At 43.6% G+C, this 27,874-nt stretch overlaps 1 protein-coding gene across 1 annotated transcript in view; it reads right to left on the minus strand.

The window, feature by feature from the left end:
* Tango6 (transport and golgi organization 6 homolog) overlaps positions 1-27,103 on the minus strand; it is a 168,962-nt gene extending 141,859 nt beyond the window's left edge. The window contains exons 1-7 of the mRNA XM_075977101.1: positions 26,926-27,103; positions 18,642-19,282; positions 16,643-16,759; positions 13,226-13,367; positions 11,709-11,845; positions 10,337-10,499; positions 8,549-8,631 (exon numbers count right to left, since the gene is read on the minus strand). Coding sequence (XP_075833216.1) covers positions 8,549-8,631; positions 10,337-10,499; positions 11,709-11,845; positions 13,226-13,367; positions 16,643-16,759; positions 18,642-19,282; positions 26,926-27,028 — 1,386 coding nt within the window. The 5' untranslated portion in view covers positions 27,029-27,103. The remainder of the gene's footprint in view (positions 1-8,548; positions 8,632-10,336; positions 10,500-11,708; positions 11,846-13,225; positions 13,368-16,642; positions 16,760-18,641; positions 19,283-26,925) is intronic.
* Between the last annotated feature and the right edge of the window lie 771 nt (positions 27,104-27,874).

Raw genomic sequence — 27,874 nt, forward strand, 5'->3', positions numbered from 1 at the left:
CTGGTCTATAAGAGCTAGTTCCAGGACAGCTAGGACTGTTACACAGAGAAACTCTGTCTCAAAAAACAAAAAAAAAAACAAAACAAAAAAAAAAACTGGGTGTAGCCATATGGTGCCTCTAACACTGAGCTAGGAAGCAGAGTATCCTCAGGGCTCACTGACTCGATGAGCCCCAGCTTAGTGAAGTCCCTATCTCTCTGGATGACAACCAACACTGATCTCTGGCCTCTGTATGTGTATGCACAGACATGTACACATATACCCATGAGTAGGTACACAGACATATAATGCACAAAAAGTAAATGTAATAATTACTTCAGTAATTTTTAAAAATTATAATAATTTGAAGCTGGACATGGTGGCAAATGCCTGTAACCCTAGTACTTAGGAGACAGAGATGTTTATATAGTACACAGAGTACAGTATAGTCTTAAATATATAGTAAATTCAGGCCAGCTATGGCTACATATCACACAGGGGCACACATGCACACACACACACACTGTATATGCATATATAAACTCTCCCTGTTAGTTTTAGCACCTTTATTTAAAGAACAGGGAAACTGGAAAAGAGTGCTGTGGGTACAAATCAAAGCTATTTCTGAGAGATGAAAGCTTGTAGAAGCCCCGTGTAGAGTGAAAAAATCCGTTTTTCCAGCAAACCTTGTCCCTCTAGATGAACTCTCATTTCCCACTCCTCATGCCTCCTGACTCCTCTGTGGAGCCTGATAACTAAAGAGCTCGCTTCCTGTGCATGATCTAATTTCCATAAGCTGCAAATGAAGGGCCTTGTAGGGCTATGTTCAGAGGTAATATGCAGGCCTAATTACAGCATCACTGACTACAGGAGGTAAAAGAAGGGATCTCCCAGATAACCCGAGGGCCTATTGTCTGGCTCTGGGGCCTGTGTTCTCAGAGGTAAGTGCTGCAGAGCCATCCTTCCGCACCAGCATCTTTGATGGCTGTATACGGCCAACATACTTTAAATTTTATTTTTGTGCAGTGCAGGAGATTGAACCCAGGCCCACAAGCATGCTAAACATGCCCTCCCCCATAATTATACCCTGGACTCAAACTTTAACATAGCCTCAACCAAGCAAATTTCTCAGAGGAATGTATTTTTGTTGATCCTAAAACTCTTAAGAAATCAATGATCTTTCTATTTAGAAAAAAAACTTGTACAGCTATTTATACAAATATATTATTTAATTTTATACAAAGGCTCAGCAAATATATACTAGGTGCCAGTTAAATGCTAAGCAAGCTTGGTGTGCTATGAATACAAGGATGAGCAAAGTCAGCTTTGAAGAAGCTTACATTCCCATGAGGAAGACAGAAAGCAACCACTAGGTAAAGGGAAGGATTATAACAAAAAATACGAATATAAATATAGCAATATTCTTCAAAGTAGAAAGATTTAAAGACAATGTCCCCTTTGGCTCAAGTTGATAAATGATATATCTTTGATATTTCAAAGAATTCAATGCTTCTGCTTGACATATACATGGTTGTCACATCTTTTCCAACATCAATAGTATTCTTTCATGTACTAAGCCCAAATCTACATGTCAGGCTTCCTTGGTGGAAAATACTACTATAGCCTTCTAAAGCTGAGGTTCTTTTCTTTTTTTCCCTAAGACAGGGTTTCTCTGTAGCTTTGGATCCTGTCCTGGACTCACTCTGTAGACCAGGCTGGCCTTGAACTCACAGTAATGAGCCAGTCTTGCCTTCCAAGTGCTGGGATGAAAGGCATACACCATCACTGCCTGGCTGAAGCTGAGATTCTTAATTCTGTTAAGCACTCATTGAGTAATCTATGGCCATAGGTTTGATAGAGGTGACTGGGGAATGTGGCTAAGTTGCTAGAATGCTTGCCTGGCATGTGGGAACTCATGGATTTCATCCCCAGCATAGCACAGAAACTTTGTGTGGTAGCACCTTCCTTATTCCCAGCATGGGGGAGATGGACTCATGAGCATTAGAAAATTCACAGTAAAAAATTAAAAAAAAAAAAGCCAGGTATAGTGTTTTTTTCTTTAAGAGTGTTTGCCTGGATGCACGTATATGCACCACATATGTGCCAGTGCTTGAGGAAGTCAGAAGTGGGTCGTGGTCCCTGAGACTAGAATTGCAGACTGTTGGGAGACATGATGTGGGTGCTGGGAATCAAGCACAGGTCTTCTCCAAGAGCAGCCAGTGTGCTTAACTGCTGAGCCATCTCTCCAGCCCCTCTGTCTCAGCTTTTACACTTATCATACAGGTATTAGCTTGGTTATTTTTTTAAATTTAATTATTGTATATACAGTGTTCTGTTTGCATTTTGCCTGCATACCAGAAGACAGCATCAGATCTCATTACAGATGGTTATGAGCCACCATGTGGTTGCTGGGTACTGAACTCCAGGACCTCTGGAAGAACAGTCAGTACTCTTAACTTTTGAGCCATCTCAGCAGCCCCTAGGTATTAAGTTTTTAGCATAAGGACCAATTATGATAGTTCATGTTTTAAATAAAATGCACAGCTACATACAAATGTAAGTTTAGTTTATGCTTTTAAAATTGAGACTACAATAAATGAAACTGTTGTCCTAATGTATGGCCTCCTCTTAACAAATCATGATGGGGATACTCAGAACCAGATAGAATTGAGATGAATAAAAGACTGAATAAAACATTGAAATTTGGGACAGGCTGGATCTTGATTTTTACCTGTTAAAGACTAGGCTAGACAAATGCTGCCCTTGCCTGCAAGCATAGAGACCCTTTGACAGTGGCATTCCAGAACTTCTAATGCACTTGCTGAGTTTAATTAAGACATGTGAGAAGAAAAAGAACAAGGCTGTTACCTAATATAGCAAGTACTTTGCACTGTGAAAGCTTTCAGAACATATTGCCTAAAACAGTCTTTTTTTAAAAGAGTTTCTTTGAGCCAAAAAGGAACTGACAGTTTTCTGAGCACTTATGTGCTAGCTACAGTATGCTATGAACCTATCAAAAGTTACCTTATTTCACCGGGCATGGCGGCACATGTTTGTCAAACCAGCACAGCACTTGGGAAGCGGAGGGAAAAGGACCAGGAGTTTAAGGCCAGCCTGACTACGTGAGACCACATCTCAAAACAGACAATAAAGTTACCTTTTCATTCCTACAACTCAAAGGGTAAATATGTCAGCTAGAGTCACACAGTTAAGTCCTTCACAATGTCAGAGGAGAACCCACATGTTTGGAGGACCTGGCATGTCCACTACACTGCACCAGACCTGACAACCCAACATCTGCAACCCCCACAGCTTTAAACCACACATCTGTTGGCCCTTGGCTTCAAATTAGTTCAATCACGGCTGGAATTATTCCCCTAGAAAGCCTTAAAACTTCTTCAATTCATACCACATACAAATACTTGGTTTTACACATACCTACACACACACACACACACACACGGTGGGGAAATTATTATATTATTTCTGTGAGCTCTAGAAGAAATCACTTGAACTTTGGAGATTTTCTTTCTTATTTTTAAAACACATTTTTTAGATTTATTTTATGTATATGAGCAGTTTTTCTACATATACATCGATCGATATACCAAGTACATGCTGGTACCCACAGAGGTCAGAAGTAGGCATCCAGTCTCCTAGAACTGGAGCTACAGACACATGTGAGCCACCATGTGGATGCTGGGAACTTAACCTGGGTTCTCTGTAAGAGCAACCAGTACGCAATTGGAAGGCAGACAGGCAGATCTCTATGAGTTCTAGGTCAGCCTGGTCTATAGAGTTCCAGGATATCCAAGGCTACACAGAGAAACCCTTTCTTGAAAGACTATAAAAAAAAAAAAAGAGCAATCATACTCTTAACCACTGAACCATTTCTCCAGCCTCCTTTCTTTTTTATAAAATGAAAAGTTAATTTATGAAAACTCATAAAATGTACAATATCAAGAGTGGAATCTACTAAAAACTGTGGATTAAAGTAATATTGATGTGTCAATGTAAGCTCATCAATTATAACAAATGTCTCAAAAAAAACAAAAAAGAAAAGGGAAGGAGAGATGGGGAGTGGGGAGGGGAAAGAATGGAAGGAGAGACTGAAATAAAAAAAGAAAATCAGATTTCCATATATGGACTGTGTATTTGTAGTTTCAACCACAGACTGAAACATTAGGGGGTGGGTTGCATATGTACTGAATACATACAGATAGTTCCCTGATGGGGCTGGAGAGATAGCTCAGCAGTTAAGAGCACTGACTGCTCTTCCAAAGGACCCAAGTTCAATGCCCAGCACCTATGTAGTGAACCACAATTGTCTGTAACTACAGTTCCAGGGGACCCGACAGGCTACACACAGGCAAAACACCAATGTAGGTAAAATAAAAATGAATAATTTTTAAAAATAGAGTTGAGCAACCATTTATGTATCATTATAATGTACTAGGTATTGTAAATATCACAAAGATTTAAAACATGCAGGGAAGGCAGGTATGGAGGCATACTCCTGTAGTCCCAGAACTTGGGAGGTGAAAGCAGGAAGATGAGGAGTTCAAAGCCAGTCTCAGCCACACAGAGAGTTTGAGGCTACCCTGAGCTATAAAGACCCTATCCTAAAAACAAAAACAAGACAAAGAGGAGCTGAGGATGTGGCTCAGGTGGTAGAGTGCTTGTCTAGAATGCACAAAGCCTTGGGATCAAGACCCAGCATAGCATACACCAGGCACTGTGCAGGGCACCTGTAATCCCAGCACTTGAAAGGCAGAGGCAGGAGAGTCAGAAATTCAAGGTAATCCTCAGCTATATACTGAGTTGAAGGCCAGTCTGGGCTACACAAGACTCTATCCCAAACAAACAAATAAACAAAAAAAATTACATAGAAAGATATGCTTAGGTTATCTGCAAATCCTACACTCTTTTACATGCAACTTAAGCATCTTGAATTTTCAAAACTTTAGGAATCCTTAAGCTAGACTCCAAAGATTCTAAGAAGCAATTATAAAGTCTGTATTTTTTTAAAAATAGGTATTCTAATTTTTTTCTAAAGGTCCTTCTCATCTAAGTTTCTATTATCCCAACTTTCTCTATAAGACTAATTAAAAATTCAGAAAGAGGAGTCAAATGCCCCCAATCTGACAAAGCAACTTTAATTAGAATTCGCTGCATTTGATGGGGAAATGACTTGGATAATTAAAGTTAAGATCCACCGAATCTGGAAATAGAGATAAAATGGAAATGAGGAAATACAAAATAAATGAATTAACTATCTTCTAGCCTTTCCTACATAGTATTTCTTCTGCTCTTCAGAAGCCTTGGGAAACACTACAGTTAATGCTTCAGAAAACCCTTTTCCCCTCTGAGTTGCGGCCAGTCTGCTAAAGAGCAGAACACGTGCGAAGAGCAAAGCACAGTGAGTTTCCTGTACTCACGAGACACCTGGGCCTGTTCACCTCCCAGGCAAAGAAAGCACGAAATCACTTTGCCAAGAGCACAAAAGAATGCAAGTCCTGTGGGGCCTGGTCCCCAGAAACTCAGTAGAGAGTGAATTGACAAGTGACTTGAGCTGCCCCTTAGTCCTTTCTGGAGATACATAATTGCAGGATGAAAGACACAAAGCACATAGAAATAAGAATTCCTCAGAAGAAATACAAGTGAGTATCTAGCACCTACATTGTAGCACAAATAATAAAAACCCAGAGACAGATATTGAGATTCAACCTGAAGATCAGAAAAGCAAAGCAGCCAGCCACTAGGGAGCTCTTGCCTCTATGAAATCTCACTGAGAGTGAGTTCCTGTCTCATTCCGCCTTATATTCCTCTCTAGTGCTAGGATTAAAGGCGTGCACCACCATTGCCCGGCCTCTACGGCTATCTAGTATGGCTACTAGGATTAATAGTGTGTGCCACTGCTGCCTGGCCTGTATGGCTGACTAGAGTGCCTGTTTTGCATTCTAGTCTTCAGACAAGCTTTATTTATTAAAATACAAATGTTATGTCACTACACTAGACAGCTACTGAGGGCGCTCCGCCTCGCCCGCCAGAGCTACCAAAGAGCCTGCTCTCCGCTGTAGAAGGTGCAAGTGTAGAAAGGTCTTCCCTTACCGGATGTGCCCAGAAAAAATCAAAACAAAATTAAAAATCAGAGCGTTAAGAGCTCAGTCTTTAAAAAATCAAATTTAATGCTTTTAAATGATTTATTATTTGTATCAGTGTTTGCCTGCATGCATATTTTATGTGAGGGTGTTACAGACAGTTGTGAGCTGCCATATGGGTGCTGGTATTTGAACCTGGGTCCTCAGGAAGAGCAATGAGTACTCCCAACCCAAGTTAATGCTTTCAGGAGGACACACGCAGGCAATCCCTTTTAAACACAGTGTAAAAGGTCAGTCTGGGGGGACATGCCAGACCCCTTCAGAAAGCCTTAAATAATCATATTCACCACATGTGGTGGCAAAGTCTATAATCCCAGCACTTGGACGGCTGAGGCAGGTGGATGAAGGGCTATCTAATGAGACAAAGGGACACTTGGTCCTGGAAGCTCAGGCACAGAGCTGGGCTAGTACACCTGAGAGCCTGAGTCACGGCCCCAGCAGCACCACCAAACCAAAATGAACTTCATGACAGGAATAATATCTCAAAACACATCAAAAATCAGTAGACATGCAAGGAAGCAAGAAGGAAGAAGCCACAATCAGAGTTGGGCAGTGGTGGCGTATTTGAGCCCAGCCTGGTCTACAGAGTGAGTTCCAGGACATCTGGGCAACACAGAGAAACCCTGTCTGGGGGGTGGGGGGGAGGAAATCAGTAGGATTGACCCCTCCAAAAGGAGGTTGATTCCCTCAAAAGTAGACTGACTACTCAAAGGGAGAAGAGCACCTGAGTTCAGTTCCTGGAACCCACATGGCAACTCACAACCATTCCTAATTCCAGACCCAGGGAATCTGATGCCCTCTACTGGCCTCCAAGGGCACTGCATGCATGTGGTACACAGACATGTGCAGGCAAAACACCCATACACACACACACACACAAATTTTTTAAAGAGAGTAGAATTAGAAGACAAAGACACTGAAATTACTGTAAAAAAATGTATTCTATATTTTCAAAAGGGTAAAGGAAAGGAAAGGCTGATCAAGATAAGGGTGTCAGAAGAGCACTTACTGTGTGATTTTCTTTAGGTGAACCTACAGAGTAGTTGCCTAGGGCAAAGGGTGGGTGGAGAGTGAGGAATGCTAGCTAATGGCTTCTCTCAGGGAAAGATTTTCTAGAATTACATTGTGATCATGGGTGCATAAGCCTGAACTGTACACTTTAAATGAGTGCACTGTACATTGTGTGGATTTTATCTCAGCAAATATGTGAGCAGAAGGAATGGAGAGAAAAAACAGCTGGAAATGTTCCCAGATGCCTCTTAGAAGCTAAACAGCCTCTTGTTACCCATCAAGTGGCTGGATCAAGTCATGCTTTCCAGATGTCTTCCTCATTTCCTGCATGTAAACTCTACTCTATAATTTAGTATTAGCAGAATGTTAATAAAGATTACACTCCCTTTGTTGCTAAATTCCACACAGTGTTTACTATCTTCCTCCAGCATACACATTTCCTCTGTCTTCCAACTGCAGCTGGGCTGCCAAAAATTGCAGGGAGCAATTACCGTCTGCAACGTCCCTGCTTCACAGCAGTGTGGGTCAGACTCAGCACCTACAGAAAACTGATGGCTGACTTTCCTAGTGGAAAGGGTCTTCATTGTTGTTGTTTGTTTTTGGGTTTGGTTGGGGCTGTGGGTTTGAGATCACTGTGTAGCACTGGCTGGGCTGGAATTCACTTAGCAGACCAGGATGACCTTGAATTCACAGAGATTGGGCTGCCTCTGCTTCGAAAGGACTGGGTAAATTAAAGATGTGAGCCATCATGCACAACTGATTTTTTAATTTTTAAGTACACATTTTATATCTACAAATTTATTAGCGCCATATGTAAAATTTAAAACAAAACAAAAGCCATCCCGCCATCCCTGTTTGGTTTTTTTCTGTTTTGTTTTTGTTTTTTGGGTTTTTTTTTGTTTTTTTTTTTTTTTGAGCCTGTCCTAGAACTAGCTCTTGTAGACCAGGCTGGCCTTGAACTCACAGAGATCTGCCTGCCTCTGCCTCCCGAGTGCTGGGATTAAAGGCATGCATCACCACTGCCCAGCTAGATTTATTATTTCTGATTATGTGTATGTGTCTGTCTCGGTATATGGGTATGTTCAGGTGCCTGAGGAGCTCAGAGGTACTGGATTCCCTGGGACTGGAATTATAGGCAGTTGTGAACCAACTGACACAGGTTCTGGGAACTGAACTGTAAAAGCAGTATACAGCATATGTTTTTACCAGCTGAGACCTTTCTCCAGCAGCCTCTACTCATCCAAACTCTTGAAATTCTTGTTAAAAGGCAAAATTACAGATGCAGATCATTGCTAGCAGGAGGTATTGTTCAAAGTCAGGAGTTTCCAAAAACAAAAGGTCTTCAAACACTAAGTATGAACATTTAACTAGCAACATCATCAACTTGAATTACCAACCTTAAATACATCTTCAATACATCGACTAAGTTCTTCCTCAGTCACCAAAATAGTTCCTGGCACCATATTACTCTCTGGAATCTCTTTGAAAACAAACAAAAGTAGTTCCATCACTTTTCTGAACAGAAGACACTAACAAAGTTTTATAGTAAGAGAGCCCAGGTAAGACCAGAAAATCAGCATTACCACTGTACAATACGCCATTTATATCTATGGAATCTATGAAGCTTCTGATGATGTCAGATCCTGTTTCAGGAAAAGCATTCTAAAACAGAGGACTTTTGTCTTTTTAATGGAGTATTAGAAGAGCTGGCTAAGGGGCATATGCTTATCATCTCAGCACCTGCAAAGCCAACTGAGACAGCACAGCCAAGTTCAAGCATGTCCTGTGCTCTATTGCTCTTAAGCATGACATTGTTCCCAAAATCCAAAAACTGGAGTGGAGATCGGATCACTGGTTAGGAGCACTTGCTACTTTTTCAGAGGACCCAGGTTGTTCCCAACACTCACTTGGTGGCTCACAACTATCCATAATTCCAGGTCCAGGGATCTGGTGCCCTCTTCTGGTCTCCTCAGGCAATGCATGTATGTGGTGCACAGACATACTTTCAGGAAAAATACTTATATACTTTAAAAAATAATGTTTTAAAAAAGGAAAACCCAGCCGGGTGGTAGTGGTGCATGTCTTTAATTCCACCACTTGGGAGGCAGAGGCAGGCAGATTTCTGTTAGTTAGAGGCCAGTTTGTTATACAAAGCAAGTTCCAGAACAGCCAGGACTGTTACACAGAGAAACCCTGTCTCAAAACACACTCCCTATCAAAAAGAAAAAGAAAATGTGTTTCAAGGGATCTGACACCCTCACATAGACATATGGCAGATGTATGGCAGAACACCAATGTACATAAAATACAAGATAAAAAAATAAACTATAAAAGAAAAAAACAAAAAACAAGGTCCAGGACAAACCCTGACAATCTTGTATGGATGGGAAAATTTTCAAGTGTGATCACTGTTCAATAGTCAAGTAAGAAGCTGATTATTATTATTATTATTATTTGTTGTTGTTGTTTTTAAGGACAGGGGTTCTCTGTGTATCTTTGAAGTTTGTCCTGGAACTCATTCTGTAGACCAGGCTGGTCTTGAACTCACAGAGCTCTGCCTGCCTCTGCCTCCCGAGTGCTGGGAGTAAAGGCATGCTCCACCACTGCCCAGATGTTTTCTTTAATCTTTAAAATCACTTTTACTTATTTGTATGTACGCCCAAGTTGTGCTCACCTGCCTGCCACAACCCATAAGTGGAGGTCAGAGGACAACTTCTACCAGTTGGGTCCTGGGGACTGAACTCAAGACGCCAGGCCTGGTGGCAAGTTCCTTTACCCACTGAGCTAGCTGGCTGGTCCTTTTTTAAATTCAGTGGTTTTTTGGTTTTTTTTTTTAAAAAAAAAAAAAAAACAACAGAAACTAACATCTTTCTTCGAAGATTTATGCTGAAAGATTTAGGAGTGATATGTCATCACGTCTACAACTAGCTCTCAAATGTTCCATAAAAAACTAACTGTATTCATGTGTGTAGAGCGAAATGAAGCAAATGTAACCCAGATGGGAACAGTTGGTGACTCTGGTGAAGTGTGTCCGAGGGACTCAATATTCTCTTCCTGGAACTTGGGAAAGTAAAGTTTCCAAGTGAAAAGCTAGGAGAGAAAAAGGAAAACTGAGGACTGAAAGACTCCAGACTTAAGCCCTTTAAGTTTAAACTGTAGGGAGGGTATCCCCAGCACCCCCTTACCTGTTGTGGTCAAGCACCGATGCAGAGGAGCTAGCATGGGCTGAAGCAAATACTTCGGAGCCAGCTCTGGGTGTTCCCTCGACATAGTTATGAAGGTGGTCGTGGCCACTCTCTGAAACTGCCGTGCTGTCAATTTATCTTGAAAATGGAATAAGTCCAGAATCTACAATAAAAATCAGCAGCAAATAAGAGAAAGAGGTATTTATAGTTTTTGGAATGTGTATGGGTATTTTATGTACACGTGTGTCTGTGTACCACATACATAGAGGCCAGGAGGAGCTCGGATCCTCTGGGACTGGACTTCTGAAAGGCTAGTTCCTATGTGGGTGCTGAAAATTAAACCTGGGTTCCATATGTTCTTAACCACTGAATAAGATGTTCTAGTTTGGGTTTTTTTGTGTTTTTGGTTTTTTTTTGGGGGGGGGGTTGTTTGTTTTGTTTTTCAAGACAGGGTTTCTCTGAGTTTCACAGAGATCCTCTGTCTCCCAAGTGCTGGGATTAAAGGCGTACGCCACCACCACCTGGTTCTCTAGTTCATTTTATTGTTGCTATAATAAGACTCTGACCAAGAGCAACCTGTGGAAGGAAAGGGTTTTTGGTTTGTTTTTGTTTGGTTTGGTTTTTCTTTGGTTTTTCAAGACAGGGTTTTTCTGTAGCACTGGAACCTGTCCATGAACTAGCTCTTGTAGACCAGGTTGGCCTCAAAGTCACAGAGATCAACCTGCCTCTGCCTCCGTAGTGCTGGGATTAAAGGCATATGCAGGAAAGGGTTTCTTTATAGTTCACAGGTGATGCAGTCAAGTCAGGAACTGAAACAGAAATCATGGCCCAACCTGCTTTCTTATACAACTGAAGACCACCTACTCAGGGGTAGCACCACCCACAGTGAGATGGGCCCTTCTACAACAATCATTAGGCCCCATGGATATGTCCACAGGCCAGCCTGATGGAGGCAATTCTTAGGTTGAGGCTTCCCCTTCTCAGGTGATGCTGGTTTGTGTTAAGCTGACAACAAACCAGCAAATACCTGTAACTCTAGAGGACAGGATGGGCATGGGTGGGCGCGCGTGTGTGTGGATAGGAAGAGGAGGTGCTGATGGTCCCCACTAGGCACAGCAGCTCACAACTGTAACCCTAGCACTAGGGAGGCTAAGGCAGGAGAATCACTGCCAGCCTGGGTTGTATATTGAGTTCTGGGCCAGTCTGAACTGCAGCAACCCTGTCTCAAACAAACAAACCATAAAAAGAGAGTCACTCACTAAACAGCCAAATGAAATACTATATCACTCTTCCTTTACTTTTAGAATATTAACTGTCCTCTATGTGAATTAGCAGACAATACTTGATGGATCAACAGAAACAGATGATTTACCTGCGGGCAGATGTCCTTGTAGTAGCTCTCTGGGGACAGAGACTGCTGGGGACAAGAGGCCAGAATCTTTGCAATCAAGTCGCATTTCTTCCAGTCAGCAGCTGTGGCCTCGGCATCACTCCCACCAGCAGCACCCGCTGTCACACAGAAAGAACATGCTCACAGCCGTCCCCACATAAAGTGTATGTGATAAATCTGCCTGAAAATCTGGAATAAGAAATGCTTCAAGATGTGACTGCCTCGCTGAATAAGGTACCGAGCCACGTGGCTAACATAGACAAGAACAACGGGCTAATATAAGTTATAAGAGTTAATAAGAAGTCTGAGCTACTAGGCCAATCAATTTATAACTTAAAAAAAAAGAAATGCTTCTTTTTCTCTACTGGAAACACTCTTTTTTAATATTTTATTTATTCTTTTATAATTTCACAAATATATAAAATATCCTTTGATCAAAATGTTCCCATTACTCTCTCTTAATCTCTTCGAACACCTACTGAAACTAAATTTGAGCTGGGTGTGGTGGTGCATGCCTGCAATCTCTCCTTGGGAAGTTAAGACAGGACTAAGGCAAGCTTGAGACCAAACTGATCTACAAAGTAAGTTTCAGGGTAGTCACGTCTATGCAAAACTCTGTCTCTAAAAGAAAAAAAGCCAAGGTGTAGTAAGATATGTCACAAATTTAAGGCTAGCCTGGTCTACATAAAGAGTTCCAGGCCAGCTAGGGCTACATAGAAAAAAAAGAATTCATTGCTAATAGAGCTTTTAAGAGGCAATTTTTTGTTTTTTGTTTAGTTGGTTGGTTAGTTTGGTTTGGTTTTTGATTTTTTGAGACAGGGTTTCTCTGTAGTTTTGGGGCCTGTCTTAAAACTAGCTCTTGTAGACTAGGCTAGCTTCAAACTCACAGAGATCCGCCTGCCTCTGCCTCCCGAGTGCGAGGATTAAAGCTGTGGGCCATCACAAATGGCTTAAAGCAAATTTTTTTCAAGTTGAAGCAGAAGGAAATATGGATTGAAGTTTGTTTTTTCAAAGATTTATTTATGTTCTATCACTTGCTTGATTGTTTTGCTTGCATGATGTATATACACTGAAGAGGCTAAAAGAGGGCATCAGATCCTCTGGAACTGGAGTTACAGATGGTTGTGAGCCACCATGAGGGTGCTGGGAGCTGAACCTAGGTTCTTTCTGGACAAGAACAGCCAGTGCTTTTAACCACTGAGCCATCTCTTCAGGACCTTTGTCTCAGTACTCCTGAGTGCTGAGGTCATAGCATGTACCAACAAGACACCTGACTTGGGGACTTATAGCAGTCCTTATAGTATCCTTATAGCAGTCCTTCATTCTACGTGTCGTTCAGCAGAATCTACTAGGGCTGCGCTCAGTGCCTGCCACATGCTAGGTACAAGGAGTAGGTCGAGCTACACCTTCACACAATGAGATTTAAGGCAAAGGCAGCGGTTCACCTCTGACTCAAAGGGAAACATACACCACAGTAACAGAAATATATTATTTCTTACCACCTGCTCCTTCCAAAATGCCCCGGACTACTGCCTGAACGCCGTTGGGTCTCATCAACCTTTCAGAAAGCAGCTGCCCACATAGACGCCGGAGCCAGACTGGGGCCTGACACCTAAGCTGTGTCTTTACATCTGTACAGGACTGAGAAAAGGGGAGGAAGAGCTATAAGCCGAGCATCAGTGAAACATACACAGTATGAAGACACCATTTTTTTATTTTTGTGTTGGGAAGGTAGCTCATATGTTTAGTATGTGCAAGAACCTAAATTTGATAACAGAGAGAGAGAGAGAGAGAGAGAGAGAGAGAGAGAGAGAGAGAGAGAGAGCAATACTCCCCCTAAATGAACCCAGGGCCTTGTGCACAGTAGACAAGCCCTCCCCAGTCTTTCAGTTTCTTTTCAATATAAGCAAGAACTTTCTCTTTTACAAAACCTTCTTCGGTATTACATTTTTGATTTGTTTATTCTCTCTCTCTCTCTTTCTCCCTCCCTCCCTCCCTCCCTCCCTCCCTCCCTCCCTCTCTCCCTCCCTCCCTCTTTCTCTCTCTCTCTCTCTCTCTCTCTCTCTCTCTCTCTCTCTCTCTCATCCCTTGGAACTAGAGTTAGAGGCATTTGTGAGCTGCCCGATATGGGCCCTGGGATGCAAACTTGGATCCCCATGATTCAGCAGCATTTCTTCTGAACTGATAAGCCATCTCTCTAGTCCCAATCATATTTTTGCCTTTTTAAAAACAAGGACTCACTAAATACCCCTGGCTGACCTGGAACTTAGCAGATAGACCAAGAGGCTCTCAATTTCACAGAGCTCTGCCTGTCTCTGCCTCTAAAGTGGGATTAAAGGTGTCCATCACCAAAATTTCTTTTCCCTTGAGACAAGGTTTCTCTACGTAACCCTAGATGGCCTGGAATTCACTTTGTAGACCAGATTGTCCTTAAACTCACGAGAGAGCCTTAAGTGCTGGAATTAAAAGCATGCACCCCGTGCCCACCGTACCCATTCTCTCCAATAATTACTTTTGAGAGAAAAATAAATTAAACTGGCCTAATGGTGTAGGCCTATAATCCTAGATACTTGGGAAGCTGAAGCAGGAGGATTCCCAAGATCAAAGCCTATCTGGGCTACAGACCTGATTTAAGACCAGCCGGTAAGTTAGCAAAACTCTCTCTTAAAAGAAAAAAAAAAGCTATCTTTATGCCAACAATATATTTAGAATGAGACTAGAAATAGTAATAGCTCTAATTTAAATTTCTTCAGCTCAGATTATTTCATTCAAAACAGAAGGAGCCCAAATACTTCTGTCAAAAAAATACATTGTCCAGCCGGGTGGTGGTGGCACACGCCTTTAATCTCAGCACTTGGGAGGCAAGGGCAGGAGGATTGCTGTGAGTTCGAGGCCAGCCTGGTCTACAAGAGCTAGTTCCAGGCAGGCAAAAAAGAGACACAGAGAAATCCTGTCTCAAAAAACAAGAAAACAAGCCAAAAAAAATTGTCCAATAGCCAATTGTTAGTTTAAAAACAAAAATCTAGAGAACAGAAGGATGGCTAATGGATAAAGGCACTTGGCACCCAGGTCTAATGACCTGAGTTTGATTCCCTGAACCCATATGGTAAGAGAGTACTGACCTCCCTCCACATGCACCCTGTGGCATCCATGATCTGGCATGCACATCCTCCCCAACACTAATAATTTTAGAAAATTAATACAGAGATACAACTCAGTGGTAGACTGATTTTGAATATTTTAAGACAGGGTTTCTCTGCATAGCCCTGGCCGTCCTGTCACTTGCTCTATAGACCAGGCTGGTCTCAAACTCAGAGATCTGCCAGTCTCTATCTCCCAAGTGCTGGGATTGAAGGTGTGCCACCACCACCACCCAGCATAGACTGCTTACCTAACATGTATAAGGTCCTGGGTTCCATCTCCAGCATCACAAATTAAAAAGACCCAAAGCTAGGCAGAGTGGCTCCTGGTACTTAGGATGCTGAGGCAAGAGGAGAGCCTGTGCCACATAGTGAGTAACCAGCTTGAACTGTAGAGTGAGACTCTGTCTCAAAACAAATATATAGGCTGGAAAGGTAGTTCAATGGCTAGGAACATTAATTGCTCTTAGCAGGGGACCTGGGTTCAATTCCCAGCATCTGCATGGTGGCTCATAACCATCTACAACTCCAGTTCCAGGAAATCTAAGCCCCTTTTCTGACCTGGTGCACATGCAGGCAAAACATTCACAACATTTTTATTTATTTATTTATTTATTTATTTTTAGTTTTTCGAGACAGGGTTTCTCTGTAGCTTTGGTGCTTGTCCCGGAACTAGCTCTTGTAGAACAGGCTGGCCTCGAACTCCCAGAGATCCGCCTGCCTCTGCCTCCCGAGTGCTGGGATTAAAGGCGTGCGCCACCACCGCCCGGCTATGTTTATATTTTTTATGAGGCATACATAGTATGCACACTTAGAATCTAGTACTCAGAAGCTAGAAAGCAGGAAGAACACAAATTCAAACTAGCCTGGGCTACACAGAAGACCCTGTTTCAAAAACAAAACAAAAATATATGTGATGGCAGGTGGTGGTGGTGTACACCTTTAATGCCAGCACTCGGGAGGCAGAGGCAGGCGGATCTCTGTGAGTTTGAGACCAGCCTGGTCTACAAAGGGAGTTCCAGGACAAGCTCCAAAGCTACAGAGAAACCCTGTCTTGGGAAATGTGTGTGTGTGTGGCACTATATCTCTGTGTGTGTGTTCACATTAAATTGTCATAGCCTTTAAAAAGTGAACATGATCTTAGGAAAGTATCCACCATTCCATTAACAAAAGGTCTTTTAAATTATCCTGAAAGTTAATGACACTTTATTTTATAAATACCACTTAATTATCTAAAAGCTAAAATAAGAGAAGGGCATAGTTGCTTATGGCTGCAATCTCTACTTTAGGAGGCTGAAGCAGTATGAATTCTAGAGCAGCCTGGATTACACTAAAAAGGATCTGGAGAGATGGCTCAGCAGTTCAGAGCACTGGCTGCTGTTCCAAATGACACAGGTTTGATTCCTAGCACCCACATGGCCATTCACAACCACCTTTAACCAGTTTAACTGCAGGAGATCTGACACCCTCTTCTGGCCTCCATGGGCACTAGCATGCAGGCAAAATACCAATACAAATAAAATAAAATGCAAAATATAGGCCTTGTATGGTGGTATATGCCTCTCTAATCCTACCACTTGGTAAGCAAAGGCAGGCAGACCTTTGTGAGAGTTCCAGGCCAATCAGGGTTACATAGTGAAACTCTATCTATAAAATAATAATTATTATTATTAAAGATGTAAGGCTCAATTAGATGATTTTATAGGAAACTAAAGTCAGCTAACTTTCCAGGCAAAGAAGACACATCAGCTCCCACCAAGTCTGAGGCCTGAATACCTGGGGTGGTCCTCCCTGGAGAACAAGTAATTCCCGGACAGCTAATGGTTGGTAGACTTGATCCAAGATGTCTCTCAAGGCTCCCCTCGATAGGACTCTTTCCTCTTCCGTTAAAACCTAAAAGACATGTGCACTTGGCTTTAGTGAAATACAGACCAGGCAGAAAACAGAAGGTAAGGTTTACTAAAACTCAAGAGGGGACAGGAGGAAGGTGTTCCCTCTTAGTCCCTTCTGCACTGAGGAGGCTGTACTCGGCAACACTTCAGGTCCACTCTCCATCTCTCAGCTGCTCTGTTCTGGGCAGGGGGTGTGCTTACCTGCTGCAACTGTGGAGTGCACCTGCTCGCTGCTCCTCTCTCTTCTCTCCATGGGAGTGAGCAGAGCAGTGTACACCCCCTGCCATAGGGCAGATGGCACCAGTTTTCCAGGGCTCCTGAGACTGCATGAGCAGTAAGTCTGTCTAACTGGACTGCACTAATAGAGTTCCATCTTTGTTTAAAAGATCTCTCCACACCGGCACAAGTAGCCAGGTGGTGGTACATACCTTTGATCCCAGTGCTCAGGAGGGGGAGGGGGGGAAGAGAGGGAGAGAGAGATCTCCACCTTTGTGTTTATGAACAACAGTAGTGATATTTTTACTTCACTGTGGAATTGGTTCTCTCCCTGCACCTTTATGTGGGTTCTGGGGATTAAACTCAGGTCACCAGGTATACATGGTAAACAACTCTACCTGATGAGCCATCTTGCAACCCCCATATTTTGACTTTTCATCTCTTACTCTGGTAACTGTTTTTTTTTTTCTTGCATTCAGAACTTAACTATCAAAGAGGGATGAAGGTCGCTTTGTGTACTTCTAATGCCAACAGTACCATCCCCTTAGGTGATTGCCACTCACAGTCCATCAGGGTCCTGCCTGCTAATTACCATGTAATACACTGAGATGTGGGTGCTACACAGAGCAGCTTCACAACTCCTGAGCCAGCCTTCATACTGTGTTCTTTCAGTATGTTTGCCCTTTTTCTCCGTCTTGCCTGAGACCCTTGGGACACTGAAGGGCCTCAAAAACAATGAAGAGATGCCGACCGCAGGCTATAGGCACTGCTGGCTCTGCCAGTGCTTTACCCTGAAGTAAAAAGCAGGTGTTCTGGTTTGGACACTGTTTAGTGACACTGCTTGGACATAGTGGCTTTTAGGTAAATACACGGGAAATGGTGTGTTAGGGTTACTACAGCTGTGATGAATACCAAGGAAGAAGCACAAGCGTGACTCCAGCAGGTAAGAGAAGCCCGTAGTGAGGCAGCACTAGGGTATTTGCTCACCCGTGTGACCTTAACCCATTTATATTTTAATGGAAGTTTCTCTGGCTAGCTTCTGAGACTGGTCCACTAAGTGAAGACACAATGGTTTCCTATTTGTAAATCTTATCTCCTCAATTATTGTATGTTATCCATGTCTATTCTAGTTTGTTTTCTGTTAATTTGATAAAACACTGACCAAAACCAAGCTGGGGTGGAAAGAGCTTATTCTAAGGCTAACATTTCCAAGTTACTGTTCATCATTAAGGGAAGTCAGGGCAGGAACTAAAGCAGAAATCATGGAAGAACGTGTTTACTGGCTAGCTCTCTGGTTCTATGCTCAGCTAGCTTTTGTTTACAGCCCAGGACCACCTGCCCAGTGATGATGCAGCCCACAGTGGACTGTGCTTCAGCATTAGATAGAAATTCTATATCTTAGTGGGCAAGGTGGTGCACACCTTTAATCTCAGCACTTGGAAGGCAGAGATAGGTGGGTCTCTTGAGTTAGAGGTCTACAGAGTGAGTTCCAAGACAGCCAGAGTTACACAGAGAAACCCTGTCTCAAAAACCAGAAGGAGGAGGAGGAGGGAGCAGGGATTCTAGATCCTTCAATCAGCACGTTCTAAACAACTAAGAAATGTATTCAGATCTTACACAAGTACACACGCTATCGGTCATAGTCTCTCTTCTCTCTGTATATTTACCTCTTCCACGGGGGCTGGTGGTTTTCTTTTGGTTGGGCAGAACCCCAGCTGGCACAGACCTGCTGCAATATCCCCAAAATGGCGGCAGAAAATCAGGCTCCCCAGAGATGCATGCTGAGCCAGATCTAGGAGGACCCTGCAGCAGGTGTACAGTCTCCGGGTGGCATGGGGGGCAGCCTCTAGACGTACTACGTCTTGAACAACAGCTCCAAACTCAGTCCTGTGTTTCAGAGGGACTCCCACACCAGGCAGGAGGTAGGGGCAGACACCCAAGGTGACTACAAACTGCAGAACCGACTGGACGGTCTTCTGTTGGGAGACACTTAGTGTATCCGGGCTGAGGGCGGGAGCAGCTTCGGGAGTCTTGGGGTTGGGTGTACCTGGACTAAAATCAGCTACAAGGCGGGTCATGGTTTCCTTCAAACACAGCAGCAGCAGCAGAGTCTGAGAGGTGAAACTCCAGGTGATATCTTCGGAGCTCTGCAGCCACTTGGCCTTACCAGCAGTTTCATCTCTTAGGACTTTCAGCTTCTTCCACTGAGCATCCTTTAGAAACCTGGCCTCCAGCACAGACAGGTTAGATTTTAGGGTCTCCAGCAAGACATCATGCTTTGTGTTCTGTAGTGAACTTAAGCCCGATCCTTTTGAAGGAGAAAAAAAGGGGAAATAATGAACCAAGAAAACAAATGAGATTTTCTTCTGTATGGGACACACTGCCCACTCCAACCAGGAGATGGCCCATGATAAAGGGAAAAGTTGGGGTGCTGTGGATGAGATTGTTAGGCAGCTGGAAAATGCTTTTGTCGGGGAGTCTTTCTGCAGTGCTATGCGACTGAGCTGAGCTGCACTCCTAACCTCAAACCTTAAAAAGAAAAAAAAAATCTATGGGCCATCACAATGGCTCAGTGGGTAGAGCACGTGCCAAGTTGAGTTCCATCCCAGAGCCCATATGGTGAAAGAAAAGAACTGACTTCTGAAAATTGTCCTCTGACCTCCACATCCATGCTATGGCATGTGTATGCCCACACCAACACAAGCATACACGCCCACACAGTAATAAAATAAAAAAATTTAATCTATGGTAGATGCATGGTATTATAAATTTATCCAAACTACATATCAGGAAAACTAATGCAACCATGTAAACCATGGACTTAGGTTAATAACAGTGTTTGAACACTGCTCACCACCTGTAACAAATGTACCACATTAAGGCATGTTAATAAGAGGGAAACGGGGATTCCAGTGGATAATAGAGCAAGCACACGGAAATGTTCTCAGTTTCCTCTTTCTCTGTGACCCGAAACTGTAATCAAATATATCAGAGTGTTTGGGAAGCAGGGGCAGGAAGATCTTGAGTATCAGGCCAGCCTGGGATGGCTTAAAAACCATACACACACACACACACACACACACACACACAGAGAGAGAGAGAGAGAGAGAGAGAGAGAGAGATGCATGAACACTCACACAGAGGGAGAGAGAAACGTGCATATGCGCTCACACACACACATGCTCAGTCACACACATAAACGGTATTCTCTAGATGCTAGGGTTTCCTGTGTTTTTCTTCTTACTTTCTTCTTTTTTTTTAATGTGTGTGTATACATGTGTGTGTGGGTACACAAGCATCTGTGTGTGAAGGCTGGAATTCAGTATCAGTTGTCTTCCTCAATCGCTCTAACATATTTTTTGAAACAGGGTCTCTCTATGAACCTAAAGCTCACCAATTTGGCTAGACTGGCTGGCCAGAGAGCCCTGAGGATCCCTTTCTTTCTTTCCGTCTCCTGATGCTGAGATTACAGCTTAAACTACTGCTGCCCTCAGCTTTTTTCCCCCCAGAGACAAGGTTTCTCTGTGTAGTCTTGGTTGTCCTGTAGACCAGGTTAGTATCGAACTCACAGAGACCTACCTGTCTCTGCCTCCCAAGTGTAGGATTAAAGACATGCACCACCAACCCAAACTGCTGCCCCCAGCTTTTACATGGGTGCTGGGGACCCAAACTCATTTGCACAGCAAGCACATTACTAAATGAGCCATCTGCCCAGAGCTTTTCTTTTTCTCACTTAATTACATTTAAATTTTTCTGTAGTAAGTCACACTGCTTCTGTACATAAGTTATTTAAAGGTTATAAAACTATGTATTATATATATAAGTTCATTTCCATAGAAAGTAAAAACAGTATTTCCCAGAATTCTGGTAATGGTAACAGCCAGGTAATGAGATTAAAGTACTTTTTTATTTTCTTCTTTCAGTTTCCCTCCTTTTGTCTACCCTTTACATATAGTAAAGACCAAATGCTCTTATAAAAAAAGAACAGGGCTGGGCAGTGGTGGTGCATGTCTTTAATCCCAGCACTTGGGAGGAAAAGGCAGGCAGATCTTAGTGAGTTTGAGGTCACCCTAATCGACGAAGCGAGTTCTAGAACAGCCAGGACTGTTACACAGAGAAACTCTGTCTCGAAAAACAAAAAACAAAATAATAATAATAATAAAATAAGTAAAAGAGAAACAGTTACAACATTGTTCTTCAGAGTAATAAGACAGGGCTGGAGAGATGGCTCAGTAGTAAAGAGTATCTTCTGAGTACACAATCTTGAGGACCTGTGTTTGCATCCCAACACACATGTAACGAGCCCAGGCGTGTGGCCTATGCCTGTCACCCTAGTTCTAAATTGGGTGGAAACAGGAGGATTCCCAGAGCTCACCGGCTTCAGCCCTAAATGAGCCCTAAAATCCGAAAGAGACCTTGCCTCAAAAGAAAAAGCAGAGAGAGATAGAGGATGACCTGAAGCCCTCATCTTGCTTCAGTATACACACACACACATACACACACACACAAACACATACAAACTTACATGTAAATGAATAAATCTAAAAATTTTTCTTAAAAAAGAATAGTGAGGGGTTAGAGAGATGGCTCAGAGGTTAAGAGCATTGCCTCCTCTTCCAAAGGTCCTGAGTTCAAATCTCAGCAACCACGTGATGGCTCACAACCATCTGTAATGGTGTCTGGCACCCTCTTCTGGCCTGCAGGCATACACACACAGAATATTGTATACATAATAAAAAAATAAATATACAAAAAAAGAATAGTGAGAAACAACTGGATGAAGTGGTTTATATCTGTGGTCCTAGCATTTGGGAGACTATAGGATAACACTGGAAGGCTTTCATGAAGCAGGAGCTAACCTGGGCTATCAATGAGACCTATGGATGGGTTTGGGAATATGAATATGAGAATCAGTATTCCTGTCTCTGCTTCCCCGGTACTAAGATTACAGGTACAAACTGCTGCCCTCGGCTTTTTTTTTATATGAGTGCTGGGGACCCAAACTCAGGTCCTCATGCTTACATAGTGACAGACCCCAGCTTAGCTGCTGTAATGCCATTTTGCAAGGCTTTCACACAAACAAGTGTAAGTTCAAGGTAAAGTCGGTACTCCTAGGCGGCCAAAACAGGATATCTGTGGTCAGACACCAGGCCTAGGAGGGGAACGGACAGTTCTGGGAAAAACTATATGTGCCCTAGATAGAGCCAAGTCAGCTATTATCATATCTTCATGTCCCCCAGGAGCTTGTCCCCAAGTGAACCCATCGCCCCATCCGAACTGACCAATGGGATTCCTGTAACCATGCTTCTGCTTCTGTAGCCTGCTCTACCCGCCCGTTTCCATATAAAAGACCCCCTGCCCAGCCTGAGGGCGCGCAAGTCTTCCAAAGAGACTCTGCCGCCTGCAGGTACCTGTGCATCGCTCAATAAATAACCTCTTGCCATTGCAGCCAGTGGTCTCGACTGTTCCTTGGGTTAGGGGTCTCCTCCTGAGGGAAGGACCACTCTGAGGGTCTTTCAATAGCAAGCACATTACTAAATGAGCCAATCTGCCCAGCAGGGTCTTTTTTTATTACATTTAAATTTTTCTATAGTAAATCACATTACTTCTGTACATAAAAAAGTATTTAAAGATTATAAAACTAGGGCTGCCCAGGCCAAGTAGCATTGAAATGCGGTTCCTTCAGCAAATGTACACCTATCAGGAAACGTGAGCCTGTAGCCACTAACCAACATTCAGGTCAGCAGTCAATCTCTCCGTGACTCCCTATGGTACACGATTTCTGTGGCCAGGCGTGAAGTACAAAGCTGTGGTTTAAAGCAGGAGCTTGTGGAGTTCTGCCCGGGCCTTGTGATACAGCAGTCGGCCCTGCCCTCTACTGGTAAAAATGAGTAAAACATACCTGAATATGTGGGCTCTTCTTTTTCAACAGCAAAGCCCACCTCCCTCCCCAGCTTGGTTTTAAGTGTCTCACTACTTGGCCTGGCCTCTGCCTCCTGAGTGCTAGGATTAGAGGCATGTGCCATGCCTGATACTAAAGCATTTCCTAAAATATGGCATAAAGGACCCTGGTTGCTGAGATGTGTCAAGGACAAAAAAATTCCATAATAACTGTCCTAGTTTGATTGTTGTGATAAACACCATGACCAAAAGCAACTTGGGGAGGAAGGGGTTTTTTTTATTTTTGGCTTACAGGTTAAAGTTCATCATCTAGGGATACCAAGGCAAAAACTCGTGACAAGAATTGAAGCAAAAGTCACGGAGAGGGCCAGGTGGTGGTGGCGCACACCTTTAATCCCAGCACTTGGGAGACAGAGGCAGGCAGATCTCTGTGAGTTCGAGACCAGCCTGGTCTACAAGAGCTAGTTCCAGGACAGGCTCCAAAACCACAGAGAAACCCTGTCTCGAAAAACCAAAAAAAAAAAAAAAAAAAAGTCACAGAGAACTGCTGCTTACTGGCTTGCTCCCCACGGTCTGCCCACCTTACTTTTTATACAACCATGGACCAGCTGCCCAGGGGTGGCACCGCCTACAGTGTGACCTCCCACATCAATCATTAATGAAGAAAATGCACCACAGACAAGCCTACAGGTCAACCTAATGGAGGCATTTTCTCATTGAGGTTCCCTTTTAGCTTGTATCAAGTTAGAGGGAGGGAGGGAGGGAAGGAGGGAGGGAGGGAGACAGACAGACAGACAGACAGACAGACAGATAACTGAAAACTGACTAGTACAGAAACACTGAGACAGGGTTGGGGATTTACAGAGGTACACATGTCAGGTCCTAAGTTTTGTCTCCAACATCACACACAAAAAGAGATTTAAACATGTAAAATAATACTGCTCTCTCTGTTATTTCTCCTTTAACATGTCCTTACAAGGTAAACTAGAGATGTACATCTGTTACTGTAACACTTGGAAGGATGAGGCAGAAAGATTGTTTCAAGTCGAGGCCAGCCTAGTCTACACAGTAAATTTTAGGATAGCTTTAGCAAAAGAATAAGACCTGCCCCATCCACCCCCCAAAATCTACCCTCACCAAAAAAAGAAGCGGGTGAGTGGCACAGCATTGCAATCTGAGAACTTGGGGGCAGAAGCAGGCAAATCCCCAAAGTTTGAGGCCAACATGTTCTATACAGCAGATGCCAAGGGCACATAGCTAGACCCTGCCTCAAATACACACATACACACGCATGCACGCACGCATGCATTGCAGCAGTAAACTAAACTGGTAGAGCATGTGTAAGTACAGACCTGAGATTTGATGCCCAGAACCAAAACCAAATAGAATAAAAAAAGTCAGTTTGGGATAAAAAAAAAAAAGCCAGGCAGTGACGGCGCACACCTTAGAAAAACTTTTAAAAAGTTATTAAAAAAAAAATTAAAAAGCCGGGCAGTGGTGGCGCACGCCTTTAATCCCAGCACTTGGGAGGCAGAGACAGGTGGATCTCTGTGAGTTCGAGACCAGCCTGGTCTACAGAGCTAGTTCCAGGACAGGCTCCAAAGCCACAGAGAAACCCTGTCTCGAAAAACCAAAAAAAAATTAAAAATGAAAAGAGAAAAGCAGCATCCAGATTCACACAGTACATACATATACGACATAGGATAATTTTAGAGGGATGGAGATAATGCTCAGCGGCTGAGAGTACTGGATGCTCTTTCAGAGACCCGAAATTGGGTTCCCATTAAGGAGTTCATTGCCTCATGTGACTCCATTTCCAAGGGATCTAATGCCCTCTTCTGGTCTTCATGGGCATTACACACATGCATATACACACAGGTATACACATACACATAAATAAAAATAAAATAAATATTTTTAAAAGATTTATTTATTTTGGGCTGGAAAGATGGCTCAGGGGTTAAGTGCACTGGCTGCTCTCCCAGAGGACCTGAGTTCAATTCCCAGCAATGACATGGTGGCTCACAACCACCTGTAATAAGATCTGGTGCCCTCTTTTGGTGCCCAGGCATACATGCAGGCAGAAAACACTGTATACATAAAAATAATTTTTTTTTCTTGGTTTTTCGAGACAGGGTTTCTCTGTAGCTTTTGGAGCCTGTCCTGGAACTAGCTCTTGTAGACCAGGCTGGCCTCCAACTCACAGAGATCCACCTGCCTCTGCCTTCCGAGTGCTGGGATTAAAGGCGTGCGCCACCACCACCACTGGGTTGTAAATTATTATTATTTTTTTTTTTTTTTTTGGTTTTCCAAGACAGGTTTTCTCTGTAGCTTTGGAACCTGCCCTGGAACTAGCTCTTGTAGACCAGGCTGGCTTCGAACTCACAGAGATCCATCTGCCTCTTTTTTTTTTTTAATATGGGAGTTGGAGGGATGGTTGTTGGTTAAGACCACTAACTGCTCTTGAGAGAACTGGGGTTCAGGTTCCAGTACCCACGTGAGAGCTCACAACTGCCTATAACTCCAGTTCCAGGTAATCCGACCCCCTCTTAGGGCCTCTGTAGGCTCCTACATGCATATGGCGCACACAAACACACTCATAGAAATAGGTACACACACATATTCGTAGGACAAATAAATAATAACATCTATATTTTTTTTTCTTTAATGTACCTGGAGGGACAGCCGTGGGTGCTGGGAACCGAACTCTTATATTTTTGGTTGTGAGCCTAGCCTTTAACGGCTGAGCCATCCCTCCAGGCCTAACATCTATATTTTGACATTGACTCTTTTTGTTTGTTGTTTCTTTTCAAGACAGAATTTCTCTGTGTAGCCCTGGCTGTCCTAGAACTAACTCACTATGTAGACCAGGCTGGACTCAAACCCACAGATTCTTCTTCCTCTGCCTCCAGAATGCTGGGACACCACTGCCCAGCTGCCATAGACTCTTACTTTAGGCAATATAGTATATTCATCACGCTTCTAGTGAAAGAAACTGCACTTACTCGTTTTACTCTGGGCAATTCCCAATGTACCTAAGCCTTCCTCTGCAAAAATGAACGCGAACACTTCCTATGTCAGGAGACTAAAGGATATCACATAAACGGAACACTGTGGGACTGCCACTTAGTAGGCTTTTATCTGGACTAACTTCTTTTCACTTTTCTCTAGTCCAGGGTAACGTTTGGGATCGCCTTTTGAAGCGGAGAGCATTCACCTGATCGCCTTTACCTTGACAGTTCGACCTCCCCGCCCATACATACTGTATTTGTAAATAGGGCCTTATTTCTTCCCCGCTTCCCTACATTTCCAGATAGCACCGGACGCACTATTCTGAATAATTTGCCGTAGTCCGAGAAGGAGATTGGGCAGAACTGTGTTCTAGGTCCAAGGTTGGTCCACTAACATGACCACGTGATTTGGGGCGTGAGGTCCAGGGCAGCCTTGACTAGAGGGTGATACCCTGTCTAAAAGAAAGAAAACCAAACCAAAACAAACAAAAATGATGCATGGTGATGCCTGCCTAGCCCCAGCCCTTGAGAGGCAGAGGCAGTCAAACCACCACAAACTGGGACGCGACAGGAAAGGGCAGCGCAAGGCTTCACCATTCCCTAGGTGCCTTCAGGTTCTAAATTGGGATGGGTCAACCCAACACATCCCTGATACCAGAATGGAAACCCCTAAACATCTTCCTCAAACTCAGCCAAAAACGCCCCTGCTCCGCATCTCCGGTTCACTTGGCATTTTGCACTGATCTCGAGCGTGCCCAGAGCCCTCTGGCGACTGAGACCTCACATTACACCTGTGTGAAGGCTGGAGCCAACAGTGAGGCGCGCGATGGACCTCGGCCAGATCGCCAGCCCTCCGGAGCTTTAGCTTGCTTAAGTTCTAAGTGAGACTGGACAGGGCCCAAACGGCCCCAGGAGTGGGACTGAGAACCCGGGAGGGCCTGAGGGGAACATGCTGTGGCAGCCAGGGCAAGCCTAGGAGACGTCTCCCGCAGCCCCGCGAGCCTCAGGGCCAGCCTCGTGCCAAGATTCGTCCTCTCACCTCCCGGGCTCAGCAGCAGCTTCAGCGCTTCCAGAATCGGTTCCAGACCACATGTCTCCAGAAGTCCGCTCGGCGCAGCCGCCGCCGGTGGCGGAGCCGCCATGATTGGAGCGGAGCTCGGCTCCTGAGATGCGCTCTGACGCACTAGTGGACCAGCGTGGCCGCCATGTTGAGTGTGGCGGGCGGCGTGCCCGAGGCCGGGGGGCGGGGCCTGCTCTGCCGGGAACGCCCCTTCCCTGTAACTGCTTTTTCTGGTCTCCTTTATTCCTCTGAGCACGGTTTCTTATGTTGTTCTTTCAGAAGTCTCAAGTTCAATTCCCAGAATCCATATCGGTAACCAGCCTGTTACCCAGGTTCGCATGGAGTATAAAACCTCAGATGCACACAAAAACACGCACAAGCATAATTTAAAATGTTCTTTAAAAGAAAATATAATTAAAAGACAAAAGAAAGGACAAGCATGGTGGCACATATCTTTTTTTATTTTATTTTTATTTTTTGGTGGCACATATGTTTAAGCCTAGTACTTGGAAGCAGAGGCCAGTGTGGTCTACATAGCAAGTACCAACCAGGTCAGTCAGAAAGAAAAAGGAAAGGACAAGATTTGTCTTACACATGCCTCTAATTCCAGCTACTATAGAGGCTATAGCAGGAGAATCAGAAGTTCAAAGATAGCCTACACATCTTAGTGAGACCCTGTCTCAAAAATAATAAAAGGTTTGAAAATGTTACCCAACGATAGAGCACAAGACCATGAGTTCAATCTTCAGTATTAAAACCACCAAAAAAGATGAGTTTCTTGTAAAATAATAAGCATTTCAGTATGAAAATGCTGAAGTACTGAAACCCAATAAAACAATGTTCACAGCTGTGCATAGAACCAGGAGGAGAAGTTCACACCAATGATACCAGCATTTGAGGAGGCTGATGTCAGAGGATCATGGGTTCA

The sequence above is a fragment of the Microtus pennsylvanicus genome, chromosome 6, assembly GCF_037038515.1.
Source record: "Microtus pennsylvanicus isolate mMicPen1 chromosome 6, mMicPen1.hap1, whole genome shotgun sequence".
NCBI lineage: Eukaryota > Metazoa > Chordata > Mammalia > Rodentia > Cricetidae > Microtus > Microtus pennsylvanicus.